The 19,252-nt window shown below is 43.0% G+C and overlaps 1 protein-coding gene across 1 annotated transcript in view; it reads left to right on the forward strand.

Annotated features, from left to right (window-relative positions):
• The first annotated feature begins 14,933 nt into the window (after positions 1-14,933).
• LOC118783589 (CXADR-like membrane protein) overlaps positions 14,934-19,252 on the forward strand; it is a 51,274-nt gene continuing 46,955 nt past the window's right edge. The window contains exon 1 of the mRNA XM_036537527.1: positions 14,934-15,471. Coding sequence (XP_036393420.1) covers positions 15,366-15,471 — 106 coding nt within the window. The 5' untranslated portion in view covers positions 14,934-15,365. The remainder of the gene's footprint in view (positions 15,472-19,252) is intronic.

The raw sequence follows: 19,252 nt of genomic DNA on the forward strand, positions 1-19,252 counted from the left end.
GTTGTATAAATGAGAGAACACCAGCGAGATGGGCATGTGTAATGAAAAGAAAACCAGCCAATAAGAATATGGCATGTGGCTCTGCTAGAAAAACAGACACTAAGTGATACAGACAGTCTAGCTTCCCTTATGTGGATTTAGAATCAGGTAAACTATGTCAAGGAAAAGCAAGATGGATGTCCACACCACAATGATCTTGGAAGAAGGTGTACAACAATGTTTAGTGAGACAAAAACAAAGTCCAGAAGTGATATTGGTCAGCATTATTTAGTTGGGTAAACTGAAAACAGTCAAGCAATTCTTGATGTGGATTTCCAGTTTCTAGCTGAAACCTTCTATACACCATGCTGTGTTGCCAGCACAGATTGATAAATGTTTTCTCAATTTTGCGACTACGTCAATAAAAAGCATTTCTGTTAAGAAAGCCATTCATATGGAGAAGTGAGTGGTGCCCAAGTGGGAGACTTGAGGAACCTCGTCATACAGAATATATGAATATACAGAATATCAGTTTATGAGTAGGGCCTTGAGTTTTGCTCCTCCATGTGACCAGCAGGGATTTCAAGCTGTATGTCAATTTTATTTTTTCTTGTTATTCCCCAGGAATCCCTATAGGGACTCAATTCTCAGCAATTTTGGAGCAATCAGCAAAGTTACATGACTAATTATACAATTATCAACAGTATAATTGTAATAATTAGGATTTCATCAGTGCAAAAAATGACACAGTTATGGGTAATGTTGGAGGAAATTAAACACATTTCTTTTAGTGAGTGAGTGTAACAATATTCACCTAACACACTGCATATTAAGGGATGGAATTTATTTCATACAACTTGCAATATCATTAAACACACAAATGATAATAATAGACTTTTTAAATCACAAAAGCACTAAAATCCAAAGTCTGAAAGTCTGTTGTGGGGGAGGGAGACTCCTTTTTAAAAAATCAAGCGGAATAGGGTACTGAAGTTCCTTCAACAAGGTGTTCATTTTGAACACAGGCTAAACCTTAGAGCCCAGGTTTGAAAGCCAGCTGTCATCTACCTGCAGTGACTAGGATCCTACAGGAGTGTGACAGATTGGCTTTGTTTCACCAGGGATATGGGTGGGTCAGCCAGTTATATTTCACAATGCAAGTCACACAGTTAAACACAGTGGAGTGGGTGCTCATTGGATGATGGGCACTACCCCAATGACATCATCTGAGCAACGTGCAGACACCTGACGAACAAAGCATTGCAGAAAGCACTGAGGCAAGGAAACCCTGGCCAACCTATCCACTCCTATCCCTGGCAGAACAAAGCCAATTTGTGACGCAGGCAAACCTAAGTGCATTTGCACACCTCTATTAAACAGTGCTGTACTTACTGCAGATTGCTGACTTCCATAAAATAAAAAAAATGGTAGATCAAAACACCTGATGGGGTATCTTTAGCCCCTGATGAATCAGCAAATGCAGAAGGTCGTTGTGTTTTTTGTATTTTGTTTGTTTTTCAGGCACAGTTATTTACATGTGACTTCACAGTTATTCTGCCTGATATAATGATAGGTGCTAGACTGACTTTGGAATCCATGAAACTTACAATTAACTTGATGAATTGACAAGTGAATATCAAACAATAGCACAGCAAAGACACTGAAAATGTAACAGCATTAAAGCTAAAAAGCCTTTTACAGCCCAATCAATTGAAGAAAATGGATTTCAGTCAACCAGCTCATAAATTTCTAAAGTCTGTCAGACTCTTCAAAAAAAACTGCAGTCTGTTTGTGGAAGCCCTCCTGTTAGATTCTGTCCCCAGTTTTGATAAGGAGTGTAAATCCAAACTGGACAAATGTGCAAATGTATATTTATTCAAAAGATAACAAATGCCAATGCAATGTCTTTGTGTAACACAAATGGCTAAATGATACTTGTCAGTTGTTACCAGTTCTGTTGATGCTGAGAGAGGAGTGTCATTGTGTGGACAATTTTTCACAGTATTGTCAATCCATAAAGGAACTGACCGTAAACCAGCCACAAGATTTAGAAACTAGACTTTCTTTAGCTAATCTGTACATTGCTTTCACATGCCCCATTTACTTAAGTGGAAAATAAGCATAGAAAATTCTTTGCTTATTAACTATCACACGCAATTAAAATAACTTTCACAGTCTAGGTGTAACGCATAGACCTCATTAACTTTTATTAACTTAGACAGACAAGCTAGAACTCAGAGGCTCGTGGCTGGAGTAGCACTTGGCTGTGTGTCTTAATGGTAAGGCAAGGGCTTTGTAAGCCAAGGCTTGCTGATTTGATTCCCATGCATGGCACTGCTGCAGTACTTTCAGTTTATAACTCGGATTGAATTAGTAAATATCCAGCTGTGTTAATGGAGGAAAAGTAGACTGTGTAATTTGCCCTGGCTGAGGGGAATTGCTCTGTAAAGAATGTAAAGATTTAAATGATCATTCGTAAAAAGAGGCAGGATGCAAGCAAGCATCCAGTCAATTTGTTGGCTTGGGCAGTTTTTAAAGACAGAGTATACAGGTAAGCAGAAGAACAGAGACATAGAAAGAAGGGATCAATAGAGTCCTACCCAAGAGGCACTCTGGATATCAATATGCCTGAGTCTGTTCTGCAGTTTTGATTCAGATACTGTGCATAATGAGAATCTACTATAATTACAGAAATCGTAGGCAGGCTCAGCAGAATCTCACTTCAGCAGCAGAGCCTGGGGGATATGCCCAGCTCCCAGTGTTCAGTTTGGTGACAGAGGCAGTTGTCATGACGTGCTTCAGGTGCAGGGGGGCCTAGGCAAATTACAGTCCACTCTCAATTGGTTTGATCTTAACTATTCAAATCTGTACTGACATCAGAAAGACATACACCAAAGTTTTGTTTTTTTTTCCCAGAGAAACTAAAACCTAGGGAAAGCTCTTGGAAGGATGTTCCAAGCATGCATACTGCAAATCTACTTTGTAAAGGCTAATGATTTTGGTAAATGCTTGGTCCAATTACTTCCCTGGGGCTCATTATTCAAATACTGCATTTAGTGGATTTTATTTCCTAAAAACGTCAAATTAAAGTTTCAGATAGATATAATGTCGAATGATGTCTGTAAGGGAAACTGCAGAATATCATCTAGAGGGCAGCTCATCTTGCTCTCTTGCTTACAAGTGTGCATTCAATCACTAATCACGTTTGTACATTTTGCTTTTTCCACTTTTGCTCACTAATGAGCAGGCAGTACACTGGTAGTAGCCTACTGTTAAAAATAACTTGTTCTAGGGACACCAAATTCATTCACAGGCCTTTCGCTAGGGAAGCATTGAGGGGAACATTACAAATGTTTATATAACACTAAGTCCTGATATTAAATAAACCAAACTGAGCTCAAAAGCCACATAATTATTACTTGAGAAAATCAGAATTGATTTCAAACCACATTCAAATTCAAATTCACCACCACCACATTCATCACCTGGGTGTTAATGATTATAATGGGTTAATAGTATAGTTTGTTCAATTAATGGATTCATATGCTTGATTAATGTGACCATATTTACACTGTAAACTAAAATACAGCAGACAAAATGTTTCATTTGGATGGAGAGAGAACCTTCTCGTTTTAAGACACTCTCACACCTGCTCAGTGTGACCATACCCATTATCACTGCCCCAGTCCCAAGGGTTCTCTGTTAAGTTTAAAGTAACTCCCCCAATGGAGCCCTCCCTCCCCCACCAGTGTACTTTAGAAGAACACAACCGACTACGGGAGGGCAAAGCCGTCATCATCATATTCATTGCCTGTGTGATCGGAATACATGCATACCAAGTCAGCAAGATTATTCACCTCCAAGCTAACAGCCTTGCGTCCGCGAACAAAACGTTGCCCTTCCTTGCACGGCTTGCTAATATTAGCTTTCAGAACGCAGACGTCGACGCGAGATGAGCATTTAGCCTAATAAAGATGCGCAGGAGTCTAATCAGGGGAGGTGGCACCTCATCAATAAAGTCGCCTTGGTGGCACCTCGGCCTCACACTGCGGCGCTCTGATTTACTCCCCGCGTGCCCCGCTGACAGCTCCGCGGCCGCTAAAGGTTCCTTTTTTTATCACAAAGAAATCTATAGAGATTTCTATTTTTACTTTGGTGATAAATGAAACCTGTACCCAACGCAAAAGGTCAAAGCAGAGACAGGCTGACATTTGTGTCCCTCGCTGGAGACTGTAAAGCAATACCAGCAGCAATCTGGGATAGTATTGATAACAGGTACAGTGTGCAGCTTTATTGGACTATATTTTTGATCACGTCATCAGATCTCGGCACGTTTAAAGCAGTTCATCACATAAAAGGCAAACAGCTGAACTGTTAGCTGAAATGACTGACGCACCTGTACTGTTCCCACTGATATGTTTAAGAAAGTAAGGGGTGGTACAGCTTTGCATATGTTCTTAATTGTTGTCCATTAGCATTGTGGCTCTTGATTTCTCCAGTGTGGTGTTTTAAGAATCGAGTCCTGGAGGCTGGCCACTTTATGTATTTAAGGATTGATTGATTGATTTTTAAAAATGCCTCTCCATCCTGTTGGCATATTGGGTCCCGCTGTTCTCTGGGCTTGATATATGGCCATGCAGAGTACAGTAAACCACCTAATCAGCACCCTTTCCAGAACTAGAGCGGGAGAACACCCTGGCAACATTTCCACATTTTTTGCAACCACTTTTTTTAAAATTCCATAAACATTAACATCACAGGACAGAATCACGTTCCTAGAGACAGTTTAGATGGTATCGTTAGCATGCTCCTCCCCTTTGACCCCAGAGAAGAGGGATCTATTTTCAGCCTGCTCCTGATATTTTATAAGTGTCAGCTCAGCTCAAATAATCACCCCAGTAGCCTTTGTCAAATAGCACATGAAAAACACTCAGAAACACAAGACTGGCTCTTCTGGAGGCTCCCTGTATGCTTGAAGCATGCTCTTTACATGTTGCTGGGTAAAAGATATCATTCCTTCACTCTCAATTTTTTATGTGCTGTCATTCTTCCTCTGTGGGGCTTGTCAAAGAAATTCTCTTGCTTGGCTGGACTCTGTGTCAGTCATGCCTCAGACCGTAGCCTTTGTGGAAAATACCCTTGGCTCCAGATTAGACCATGACCATAGGGACAGAATCTTCCATGACCGATAATGCCCCCTTTCCTTGAAAATGATTGTTCTTTGTGATTTAAAGGTAATTCACCCCAAAGTATTCCCTTGCTCCATTCAATTCCCAACAGTTTTTTTTTTCTTTAAACATGGAGGGTTTTGGCATCACATGTTCACTCTTTAAGCTATAGCCTCACTGAAGCTATAACCTCACACTGATACTGTAGTGCAGCGCACTGGTAAAACACGCTGCTGTGTTCTATGAAGCAATTGTGCGCTTGCGACAACTGCAGTACCACCACAAGATATCTGTTCAATATTCCCCTTTCTTGCTGTGGTGTAACTGTTTATTTATTGGCAGCAATTATGACTCCAGCTCATCGTGGCAGATTGCTAAAGGCGCTGTTGCAGCCAACACAGCAAAACTGAACCTGGCAATATCATTTCCTTGTCCGCTGTGATTAGCCAAAGGTGAACTGGGGTGAAGCCTTGCAAAATTCTCCCTGCTCCCTGCCTCAGTCAAACAATATCAGCCTCAAAGGTGATGGACGCTGGCTTTATATAGTTCCTCTGTTTCCTCCACAAATGCCGCTGTCCCCCCCCCCCACCCCCAGCCAACGCAATAAAGCTATCCCTGGCTCCGACCTGAGCGCCTGCATATGGAGCAGCCCCTTCAGAAAAAGCAATCTTACCTTTTAACCTAATGGGGGCTCTTGGTTAAGAGGCTGTCATGAGGGAAAGTGGCGTCTGAACTCACCTCCCAGCCCGGGCAGGCAATCTTCCACAGCCCAGACATGGAGGCAGGGGGCAGCAGGACTGGCGCATGCAGAAGACCTATCGAAAATCTAAGCATTCTGTTTGTGAAATGGAAAAATGTAACCCTCAGTTTTTCTTGTGCCTTCAAAAAATTTAAATATGGCCATTTCAGTCAAAGCCTAGCTTTAATGCCAGTGGGCTGACGGATGCACTTCCTCTACAAGCACAGACAATGCCCCCATTAAGGGAGGAACAGTGAGAGAACAGGGAGGACTGCATTGGTTAAGTTTTAATTGACACGGTGGATGTAAAACCCTGGGAAATCTGGCGTGTTCCGTCATTTATCCTGCTGATTGATGAGGGCCTGCAGCGGGATGATGTAGTGCCCTGTTGATTTACTGTGGCCTTCCTGGCAACCTGCTACGGGCACCATTTTCACTCTCCAACAGGCAGAGAAGGCAGCCCCCTACCCCGGCTCCACCAATGCCCTCTCTACCCCAACCTATCGCCCACTCCAGAATAAGTGTAGGGAGCGGCCTGAAAAATCCCTCCCTCCCCTCCTATCTCTCCACCCAATCCTGTTGCCACATCACCCAGACCCCGAGGGGATCGATGCCAAGGCGAAAGCTTTCAATTTGTGTTTAAATCTGCAGCCAATCAGCTAATTCATTTGGCTCAATAAAGCATCCTCAACTCTAATTCCGTCACTGCGCCTCCTTTGAAAGTCCTAATAGGGACATAAAGATTGCTCCCATTTTCTCATCAGTTGCATTTATGTCAGTGGTGGGGAAGCCTGGGGAGGGGAGGGGAGGGGCCTGGGACGGGTAATGCTGACTGTTGCGGTCTGTCACGAGATGCTTTACTGTTAGGCCGAGCTGCCCCAGTGGAGTACCTAAAAAAAAAGAAATCCCCCAAGGATCGTCCTTGGGGAGTGGGTGATGGGATCAGAAAAGCTCGAGCAAGAAGAGGGAGAAATCTGCAATCATATCATGCCTTGCAGTGAACAGGAAAAGCCCTTTCCCTCTGAAAATCAAATCACAGCGTTTTACCACCAATTTCAGCTCCCCCGTTTTCATTAATGTGTCTCTATGTCAATCATGGAGGCCTGAGGAATGTAAACCATACCAAACTGACAGATAAGAATGGACTGATAAGGAATCAGACCAAATTCTAGAGATGGGGAGCAAACATGGGAAATTTTGCATGATCACATGTAGATGAATGGTGGAATCAATACCAAAGGACAGACGTGTGACTTTATTGCATATTATATTAACATTCAGTCTCCCAGCAGATACTCCTATCCTGGATGGTTTAGGAAGTAAAGGTACAGAAGTGTACATAACAAAATGTAATCACAGCTGCTCTTCCTTAAAATCCTTCATCAGGGCAGTGGTACTGAAATGCCACTCCACTCAATTGTAGCTATATTGAATGATCTGATCCACATGTGGACTCTGCAATTGGTGCAATGTTGCTGAAACTGTATGCAAGAAATATTGATCTGTTCACCTTGCATGCAGCAGGAAGTCACATGCCAATGTCACCGCCATACCTCTTAAAGACACAGCTTCATGCAGTACTGCTCGGTATGAATGCCACTGACGGTACAAGTCAATACGGCTGCCTAGCGTAATGCCTGCTCCTACTAAAATTGTAGCATGTCTAAAAACCATAACATGAAAGGCAGCATTTGTGTCGTCCTGTTGTATCATTTTTTGAGCTGAATTAATATACATGCGTAAGTCTGTAGTAGTTGGTGGTGGAAAGCTATCATTTTCTGCTGTCTTCAGTTAGAGGGAGGATTAAATGTTCCAACTTCCTGCCAGGCTGCTTTTAAGTGATGAAAACTTTATGAATAAATTGCAAAGAAAAGAAATGTGACTTTCTGACATTCATGACCTGGCTGAAAGGGGAAAATGAAATGGAGAGTGAATGATAGGAAAAAAATGCAGAAACACAGCAGAGTTCTGTACTTGCTTACTCATGACTGCTTACTGTTACTGCATCTGTGCCCTTCTGCATTAAGGGGCCTTTTTACTGCAAACCACCACCTTTCTGCAGTCTTGACCAGGTGTCTTTCTACAACAGGCTGTAATGGGCAGGTACAAGGAACATATGACATGCTTTTGCTGGAGTGCAGCTTTGAAGAGTATTCAGAGCTACAGCTCTGCGAAATGGGAAGCATCTGAGTGACCCATAAACAAACATTCGATCTGGATCAATACGCTGTGCGGCTGACGCTGCCTTGGACTTGCTGACCACAAATCTCAGAGGACCGTGCTCTTCCTCATTAAATTATAAAAGCTCAGCGAGCCGTGAAACACTATAAGTGAAGAATCCCTGCGGTGACTAAATATAGCACCGAACAAAGATATGTGTTTTTTTTACCCATATTGTTACTCAAGAATCCTTTTAACTTTGTCTGCCTCCCTGAGGTCAGCCAGACGTGGCCCTCTCAGCAGACAGCATACACCTATAAATGTAGCACAAATCGTCTGATCATGAAAAACCACTTACACCACTGGTGATGTCACGGACAAGGTATATCCTGTAAAATTTGCAGAAAGACACGAGGGGCTGGCTCCATTCCTGTCATTTGACATGATGCCCCTTTCTTCACATTTGCAATGCAAATTCACTCGTGGAACATAAGTTGGAGCCACTCTCGACTAAAATGGAAGCCGTGTTTGTGTCTGAGGCTTTTTAAAAAATCATAGGCCCCTGCACTTAAGGAAAATTACATTGTCATGCAATGAAAAAAAATCCCTAAAACATAGCTGTCACAGTTTCTCCAGTGGTCCCTGCCTGGCAAATGGTGTGAATCGCAAGAGATGTATTCGCTGCCCCAGCCAAGAGGAATGGCCCATACAGTAAAGCAATGAGGCGGGAAAGGCCATGGCATATCAGCAACACTGGCTCGGCAACAGCAAGATGCAATGGGCCCAGCCATGCCAGTGCTCACCACACAGTCTCATATGCCTTACAGCTATTGTCAAACGGATATTCACTTATTCATTATTTCTAAAGAAAGGCGACATTGCTATTTAATAAATAAACAAATACAAAAAATACAAATGAGTTAATCATATGCGAGATATCCTTTTGCTCCAAATATTAAGTCTCTGCAGAACTTGAGATCTACTAGATTTGTCCTGGGGTACTTAATGTTGGCTGAATTATAACCGTAGAATTTACAGAAAATGTCAATGAAAAGACCTAGCTGCAATTACTTCCTGTAATATGTCATGTTTTTGGTTTTAGCTTGATCTCCCTTGGCTAACACTGCACCAGTGAAACTGTGCAGCTATGACCTAGTATGTATACATAAAAAAATGTACAAACAAATGTACTAAATCAGGTAACTAGCAGTTACACCATCCACTTCTGTTTGGTATCTTTATAAATATTCCACTGAAAATTGCCATTAATACATGGCATTAGCACACACAGAGAATAGCTTCCCCGTTTTGTCAGGAGATTAACCCAGCTGCTACAGCATGTCTGTTCTGTTTCGTTGGCGTTGTGTGCTGTCCTGCTGTCAGGATGTTTGTCCAAAATTTCTCGCTAGCTAGTGAACTATAGAACTGTGGAGCGCTTTCAGACTGTGTACACACTGACAGAGATGATTCCTCTCCCTTCTCCAGACCTGAGAGCTTCTGTATTAGTATATTGTGGTCACTGTGATTCATGTATAACAACAGACACCTGACAACTGAGAATTGTATCTAGCTAAGTCCTTCATCTTTTCAACGTTTTCAGTGGCTCATGTCAATCTATTTTGAAAAATACTACAACAGCAATGAAGAAAAACAAGGGCCTCCTCCCTAGGTATCAAAGTGCTCTTTCTTCCTGCCATCAACAACGGACCTAGCATCAGCTCTCCCAACGCTAGTCATAACCTTATCTATGAAGTGTGATGCAGCTCTTTAAAACACACCTCTGAGCCAGATATGGGCTAAAAGTAACTGTAGCTCCCCTGAGTCCCGTCCCCCCATCCCCCCACCCCCCCGACACAATCTTGTAATATGTTATTCATCTTTCACATGCTAAAAGTGGCATGTTTTTAGGCTATTCCCCCTTTAAGCAACCCTAATTTGGAGTTGCCAATTATACAGTATAATACGCTGCTCTCACCGCGACAACCTCAGCACTCCGCGGCAGTGCTGAGGCAAGATGAATGCAATCCTCTGATACACTCACATGCAGCCAGCGGCAATGTTTCACACAAAGTCACGAAGCACACTACAGCGGAGTAGAGCTCAATGGAGCTACTCCACTGACATCATCCGTGCAACACATAGGCACCTGGCCAATAGGAGCGTGCCTGCGAACTGTGAGATGAGAACACCAAGGCCGGCATATCCGCCCCTATTCCCCAGCTGAATGAAGCCAATTAGTGCCACTTCTGTGGGCTCCCGGTCATGATTGACTGATGACAGGGCTGGGTTAAGACTCCAGGCAAGTGCCTCAACCACTGAGCTACTCGGAAGCCCAGCAGTACTTTTTTTGGTTTAGAAGTGCTTGTCTGGAATGCCTACTGAATGCGTACTGTGCATGCCACACAGAGGCCATTGAATAATATTGCTTGTGACTTTGAGAACAATTATCTTGGTATTTCCTAGACTGAAATTGTATGTGGAACAGACTGTAGAATAATTGACTAACTTGGTTGTCAGTGTCCGCTATGGATAGATTCATCTTGACATTGTTTTTCTTCAGGAGGCTATATTCCACATTCTTATCACATTCACTGACTGCTTTCATACTGCTTTGTGAACAATTTGTACTTTCAGGCAACCAAACACATCACCGATAAGGTGACCCCTGCAGATTTCTTGCTATAAAAACAAAAAGCTTAGATATTTAGAAATCCTAAATATGAGATCATAAAGTCATATTCTATCATCTTAACCAACACACAGTGCCCAGTTTTACCAACCCTTTGTGCGTGCTTTGGTGCGATTTATTTGATACATTTACCCCTTTGGTTTGAAAACCACAGCCCAAACGAGCACATCCGTTAAGAACAAACAGATGAATCAGTTACAGGGCTTGGAGGCTTGGAGATGCACTGATGCTCGCCTTCTTCTCTAGACCATGCTGCAGAAGCAGCCCAAGCCAGCACTCCCTTTCTGACCTCATATCTGCAGAGCCATGTCTCTTAAAATGCACCTGAGGTGATCTGATGAAGAGAAAATGAAATCCAGGCAGAGTTTTTGGCTGGATGAATCAATCATTTACATAATAAGCCTTGCAACGGTGATTGACTTGGTGTGTTTGGTAGCGTGCATGGAACAACCCATGTTCCCTGAGGTTCCTTTTCCTGTGCTGATATTTGTAAGGCAAATTACTGATATTTTTTTACTCAGAGAACAGCACTAGGGGCCCTTTTACTTTCGTAGCTTTCGGCACATGCGCTTCCATTCCCTTCTGCTCCAATAACCAAACATCCCTGAATAACGTCTTGCCCGTCCCAATCTGTGTTGAAGGTTAACGTGGCATGGGCAGTACTGGTGTAGAGGCTACCCTTTCTCTTGGAGAGAGGAGTTTTCTTTGAGGAATTTCTGGAGTCTCAGAGAGGAATGTATGCGCTCTACAAATGGCCCTTTCTTTAAGAAAACAGAGAGCTGGTAATCCCCCATCCTCACTGGTTGGATTTACTGTGTCCGGTGGAGAAGGGCATTGTGTTTGCTGTCAGAGAAATTCCATCAGAGCTTTGGTTATGATTAGAGCTATCTACAGTTAGCACACACGACTTTTAAAGGAAAAACAAATGGGGCAACAGGAGAGGCTTGGCTCACTCCGAGATGGCTTTTTCCCAGATGTCTTTGTCTTTCTTTAAACTGTTCTCTTTTTCCCTGTGTTTTTGGCACTAATCGGGAGCATCACTGCAACTCATTGCACTGAAACCCTATTTGGAACATCACTGCCCCAACAGTTGTTTGTTTCAGAATAAGCCAGAAAGTAAGTACCATTGCAGCACACGAAAATGAGGTCACCATCAAAATCCGTTCATGAACATGAATGCCTATGAACTGCATCACAGATTTATCACCAGGCCAAGCCCAGACTGAGGAGTTACATATATGTATATATATATTTTTTTTTTTTTGCTTTATGGAAAATAAAAGCGAAAAGCTGTAACTGCACATGCAACACCTTGTCAAAACTTGACTGATGATGGGAACACCCTTTGCACTGCAATCGAGGGTAAAGCAGAGTGCAGCGCTGGAGCTGAATGCAAACAAGATCTCAGGCCCTAGTACAGACAGGGGAGATGAGATGCATCCCCCATGCTGAATGACATCATCCCGTTTCGCAGCGCAATCTACGATCACCTAAAAAAAATGTTCAAAGGGCAAAGAACATGGGATTTGGTGAGATGAGTCATCGCAGAGCGTTTTCTCAGTCTGAGCTGAGCGCTAGTCAAACAGCAGCGACTGACGGTCCTGCCATATTGAAACGAGAGGTGGTGGCACAAATATGCCACGGCCGCGTTAAGTCACCCGTCCCAAATGGAAGCGGAGGCTAGCATGGAGGCAAAGCTGTCCATGTGTGGTGTGCTTGGCCTTGTGCATGATATAGCACCCCATTGCAGATGGTCTCACAGATGGCTGATATTTATACCAGGGCCTTTGGAGTAGCTGTGTAGAAACAGGGGGTCCGTGTCGTCCTTTGGTGTTGATCTCAATCTATTATGGCCCCACGTGGTGTTTGCCTTAAAGTCTTTCCACACCACTTGACCTCAATACTAAATCAAAGGGGCAGGCCAGCCTTTCGCTATGTGACCTCTAGAATGGATGTCACATAACATTCTGATTGGCTGAAGAAGCATTCTACCCATGCTGTAACAGTGTTGTACTCATGGCTAGATAAATCTACAGCTATTGTCCAGAATATTTTAGTAATAGAAAGTGGAATATTACAGAATATGAAATGTAATTATTGCATTCAGTGAACAACAAACAACATTATTCTGTTGTACTACATGCATTGGTGGAAGGGGAGGTGTGAGGGTCTATACACAAAACTATGCTACTTTTAGTAGCTCAGTAGCTCAGTGGTTAAGGTGCTCACCTTGAGTGCAAGCTGAGTTGTGGAGCCCAGGCCTGTTTCCTCGTCACCCTGTGATTTGCCAGGCACCCCTGATTTACTTGGAGATGCAGTAGCATCTATGCACCAGGGGCAAAGAGTGTCCACTCTGCAAAAAATACCCATTGGCTGTGTTTCAATGTAACAGAGGCTTGCATTCATCACATTTCAATACTCTTGAGGTTTTCGCGGTGAGATGAGCCTAGTATGTAATTGGCGATTCTAAAAATAGGGTTGCATAAAGGGGGAAAAGGACATTAATAAATGTACTGCTTCAGAGTCCCGAGCACTCAGCACTTAGTGTGATGGTTATCACTCTGGAAAAGCTACAGACTCAGTTCACCTGCATAGATGAATGTCCCCTTTTCTCCTCTGTATTGAGGTATGGTACCTAAACAGTTACAGTAAATGGGTGTTCATACAGCCAGCTGAGGGCTTGTTCAAGATGTTTGGGGTTTCACTGTGACTGTTTACACAGGAGGGAGGAGGCGTACTCATGTTCTAGACAAACCATCAACTAAGTGGTTGCTGATGTTGATGTCTAAGAAAATTCCAGAATATTACACTAACAGCCTCTACATCAGATACCAACTCAGGTGCAACATACAGGCCTTTATTATTAAAGGACAAGGACAAGCCAAAAAGAAGCAGCCAGTGACACTGGTTCTGTCCAAGGCTAGGTGTCTTTATCCTGATAGATTGTCATTTCAGCCACAAGTTCAGGTTCAGACTTGTAGGCATAAAGGTCAGTGTGATTCCAACAGCCAGCCTGAGTCCTTCAGGTACAATTACAGGTGAATGGAGAGAGAATATCTCTCACCCTGTGCTGATGTTGCAGGTAGACACTAAAAGCGCCAACATGACGTTTTGATAGGTAAATCTCCTGCTTTTGATTTTTTAAAGGACAATCCAATGTTATGTATTTTAGATATGCTAATATCTGTGATACAATAATGATACAACTACTGCCACTGATGATACATCTACATTACATATAATCATTATTAGTATTTCATTGAAATTCTAATGTCCATATTATTTTCTAAAGTGTTTCCACTGACAAACGGTCATGACCTTGACAGAAAAATGTGGATCTATCACTGAAAGGATTACATTTCTTGAATTGCTCCTTGCTTAGTTTAGCAGACATTTAAATTACGGATAAACTATTGTCATTCAGAAAACAGAGGGCAGATATATGACGGTTAAATATTGATTTTTTTTTTACATCCCCCCGCCATAAAGCACAATTGCAGATCTCCTTTGAGACCATCCCTTCTAACGTGCACAAATTAATGGGGAACAGCATTGATTTGTTGACATGTTGGTGTTTACTGCTCTGTTCATGGTGAAAGCGCTTCGAAGAAGTGTAATCTCTTTGCAAACTATAAATGTTAAGAACGGAAAGGGGGTGGTGCAGTAAATACACGATCCGCTCCATTTCCTAATAAAAGTGTGTATAAAAAGTGGCCACACTGTGCAGGCAAACCCCTTGGCACAGTTAGCAGTATTCATTTGGAGCAGTGCTTCATTAGTTGGTTGTTGTGACAGTCACGCCTGATATGCGATCAATTTCATCATTTTAACTTATATTCAAGTATAGTTTCATTATAACGTTTCTTAAGCCAAATTTCCCCACTAAAACTAGACACATTAACATAATTTAACGAGATTGCTAATTACTTAAAATACTGTGGTATGCTACCAGAAAAGGTGTAGGACTGTAAAGCATACGGTCCAGTTTTTCACCTTGCAGTTTTTCACCTTAAAAACGCTGCATAAAAAAATCTTCTCAAGAATTGTGTTGTGCTGCCTAGTAACCACGGTACATCATACCATGACTTCCATTTCAACTAATTTTCTGTGCTCTTGCCAAGCTGTTTTTACTGGTGCGTGCTACATACATGTGCGCGTAGTACGCATGGTGCGTTACTACTCACCTTAACACCGCCTGGGTCGGGATCCGAGCGTCCCGCTGCCTGGCTCGTATGAAAATGCTGGTGGATTTAGTTGCTCTCGTTAGTCTTGCAAGGGAATGTGAGCGCTTCAGACTCTAGAGGTCTCCATCCTTCAGCATCCTTCTCCTTACAGTATCGCTCTCCTCATTGTGTGCCGAGAGCAGTAAAGAGACAAGACAGGCGCACAGCACCCAGAAGAACCGGAGACAGGCATCCTCAGTGAAACCGCAGGGAACTTTAGATTTATTTATTTGGTATTTTAATGGAGTCGAAGATAAGAACGCGCTGTATATTTTTGTGAAGATCTGGGCATTCGAACTGTGTGAGATATGCCGCCCGCGGATCCGGTTAAATGTTAAGGTCTATTTTATTTTCCCCAGAATTTCTCCTGGACTGCTCCGCTGTGAGTGTACACTTCGGTGACTCAAATGTATTTTAAGGGAGTCAGAATAAATTCCTCTCAGCTCTCTTGTTTGGGATTTTCAGCCGAAGTGTCTGCCGTGATGTCTGGAACATTTCGTTCGTTGTTTTTAGGTAAGATCAATCCCGAATGTGGCACACCTACATATCAAAAAGGGGAAAAAAAAAACTTTCTATTGTCCTGTACTTAAGCGAATTGGGAACGCAGGTTGGTGGTTTTGAGCAGATTATTCTGATCTTTTGCATTTGCTGTTATTTTCGCAACCCTTTTGTTTTTAGTAATATTGTAAATGTTATTAAATTTGAATTGCCTGCTGCAGAATATTTGAGGGAGACATCACCCATCTTCCAAATACCAATAGTTGGCTGTACCTCCCACGAAGCTGTATTCAACATTGTTGGTTTTGAACTGAAAATTATGCACACGAATGCAGTATGAACTAGTTCGTTTTTACAAACATATTTGTTTTTTGAGTGGTGAGAGAAAAGTTGACTTCTTAAAAAAACCCTCCAACAGGCGTCTATACAGCAAATTGAAACCAGATGCTTCTTTCTGACTTCGTGTGTGTGTATGTGCACAGTACTAAGATGCAGTAAACGAAAAAATTGTCGACTAAGGAGTAATAACGATAGCTTTATTCGTACTTGAAATATATTGTCACCTGCGTTGTTATTCTGAAACAAATGGGATACTGTTGCTATTTCACAGAACGCACAGGGCTGAAGACATGATACCCTGCCCTATTCAACTCACTTAATGTGTTATGACACAGAATGGCAAAAATAGATCCACTCATTAAATGCACGATGGTGTGCGACCGACTTGAGCGGCTGGTGTTATGCGATGGAAGTGACCGTTAGGAAGGATGCGAGGTGCCTGTGCCAGGGTCAGAGCTCTGGAGGCGAGTGTGAGACGAGCTGTCGAGACGCAGAGGCTTCTCTCGAATTTCTCTTAGATTCTTTTCCTTTCTTTGGCTTTTTATTTTTGAAAGACGAAGGACATTGTACTTTAACATTGTGCACATCCACCGTCTCTGTACTTACTGGCATCTCCGCACTGTATGTGTTTTGTATCAAAGTGACCCTGGTTTTTTTCTTGTGGTCGTATTATAATCACTGCACCAAACTTTGCCCTGCGATCAATCATGTGTCTCCTGCTTTTAGACAGACATGCATAATGAGACGTTTTTAGCGTGGCTTTTCCCTATCATCGGCTTCATTTGTCCAGCGGTCGCGTATTTCACACATCCAGCACACTGCCCATTAAAATTCTCTTCGCATTCTTTGTGCAGTATCGGAATGTTAGCGCACGAGAAGGTCAGCGGTGTCCAATCAAACGAGACAAAGAAACACTTACCTACCGTTAACATTTCGAGATGAAGTTTCTTTCAGCACTGTAAATGCCGCGCAGTGCAGACTTGCATCATCTCTAGTACCTGTCAGAGTATGCCCGACTGTGTCCTCCAATTCTCAGCCAGGGATATTAGGCGTGCGGGCTCCCAAATGATTCGGGCTACCCCATGAGCTCGGCTGAAGCAGCCGGAGAAGCGGAGCACGCCACAGCAATTAGCCCCGCTGTCCGTGGGTTGACGACGGCTTGCATTATTCGCATTAGAGCAGCGCGCCAGACAACCCGTGAAACAAAGACGAGCAACGTGGATCCGTCAGCAGCGCCAGCTCCACAATAAACAAGGCAACCCGCAGCATGCCTTGTTGTTTCCAATAACACCTTTCACTTAGTCTGCAAAATGTTTATACACAATTATTATTATTATTATTATTATTATTATTATTATTATTATTATTGTTGTTGTTATTGTTAGCGACAACACAGAGTTTCCCTTTGTCTGTCAAAGTAGTCACGTCTTTGTTTCTGGTGCTATGTATTCATGGAGATAAATTTTCCCCTTTTCTAGTAATAGCACAATTTTAATGTTCCGTATAATTTTTATAATTTGAATTAGTACAATGTACTTACTGCATATTTATTTCTTTTTTATATTTTAACCTTAGGGCATTCTTAGTTATATAAAGAATATAGTTTTGGATTTTGCAGGACAACAGCATGGGAACCTGAGATATGGGATGTGATTGCATGTAATATTTCTATAGGAGTTTCATCAGTTTTTTATAGATGTGGGCAACGTTGTATCTCAGTCTGTGCACAAGGACAGCTCCCTCTGAGCAGGCAAATTATAGAAATTGCTTCTTTTTAATGAAGGATTCATTTCGATTAGCAGGGCTGGCTCCCTCTGTGTTCAGTTTGCCTTTACAGATATCCATATTTTGTATATCTTGGAGGATATGGGGTGTTCAGTACTGGCATCACAGTTGAGTTATACAGTTAGCCGTTTAAATGCCCTTATATTGTATTGCACAATGAACAGGAGACCTGTGGTAAAAATAGTCCTTGAACCAAAGCACAGTAAATGAAGTACATGATGGATCGCTCTCCCCTAGTTTTCTGAAGAATGGATGGTTTAGAGTGAAAGATTTTGAAATAACTGTCCGGGGAATAATAACCAAATTGTAGAGTCACTTTTCAGGAAAGTAACAGGAAAAAAATGAGTTGCCACTTCTGTTGGAGTTATGGATTTTCAGCTCTATTGCCCTTATTTGGACTCTAGCATAATAGTGTTTGTTGCAACTCTTCCAACCCTTGTTGCTCTTTCATTCACAGAATAAATGCTTGTAGAAGAGTGATGTTCCTCTTTGACTGTGCTCTTTAAGTCTATTGATTTGATTCAGCCCCTGCATCAGATTATAGTGAACAGGGGGTTAAAAGAGCATTTGTGTCCCTCCGACTATATTTAGACTGAATCTCCAGGGGCAGGTGAAATATCTGTCAAATGCGAAGTCGGCAAACCCCTGGGCCGGGAGGTTACGGAGTGACGTCGTGCCGCTGAACCGCCAGATTACAAACACGCGCTCCTTATGATGGTGGCTGTCAGACGGCTCTCAGGAGAGCAGGAATGCTGTTCGTTAAGACACAGAGTATCCTACTGGTTTGCAAGGGCTGCCGTTTGTCCTGGCTGGCGTAATACACAGCGGTAATAAATGCCGCTGCCCCCACTTTAAGAACATTAAGAACTTCATTTTTTTCTGTCATGCCTGGCAAATCCATTGCAGTGTGTTTCAAAACGCAGACTTTCACAAACACCGGCCCAATGGAAGACCACTGCTGTTGGTCAGTCGATAATAAATATACCGTAGCGTATTAATGCGCGTCTAGTGATGCATGATTACAGTTGTTAATGTCTTGAAAATAAAAGCAAAGGAATGGTTAGAACAGAGAAGTCGCAAAAATGTCACAAGCCCGCCCGGGGGGAGGGGAGTTGTGGGGGGGGGGCTAATCTGCATGTCACAAAATGAGCCGAGTGTATTTATTTCCTGCGCCGTCGTGCTTGACCTGGTTTCTCCTTAAAGATGACATTAATGCGTTGCGAAGAAGGGCCCGTGTCACCTCGCCCGTCCACTGCGTTAGCTTTCGCCAGCGCGCACACGTGAGCGGTTCGGTGTTTACCAAAGGAGAAAAGCGCGGTGTGTCTGCGCTGCCGGGTGACGTTTCGGTGTTCAGAGGGGCCGCTGCGTGTGGCCGAAGCGCTCTGGCGTTGCGCGGGTTGTGTCGTGTTTACAGCATGGGCGCGAGTCTCGGGGCGGACGCTGACTCTGCCGTTTCTGTGGGTTGGTGTTGATCGGGGGAATGAGGAAGAGTAATTGGAAAAGAATGCGGATTGAGAGTACGGCAAACAGGGCCTGGAAGCCTGTTTTCCAGGAAGTGCCCTCCCGCTGCCAACTACTCCCAGCTCTGTTTACAGCCGGACGCAGCACGTGGTAAACGCACGGCAGTGAGTCCAGCGCAGTAGCTCCTCGCCCCAGATCGGAGGAGGAGCAC

The sequence above is a fragment of the Megalops cyprinoides genome, chromosome 9 (assembly GCF_013368585.1).
Source record: "Megalops cyprinoides isolate fMegCyp1 chromosome 9, fMegCyp1.pri, whole genome shotgun sequence".
NCBI classification, from domain to species: Eukaryota; Metazoa; Chordata; class Actinopteri; order Elopiformes; family Megalopidae; genus Megalops; species Megalops cyprinoides.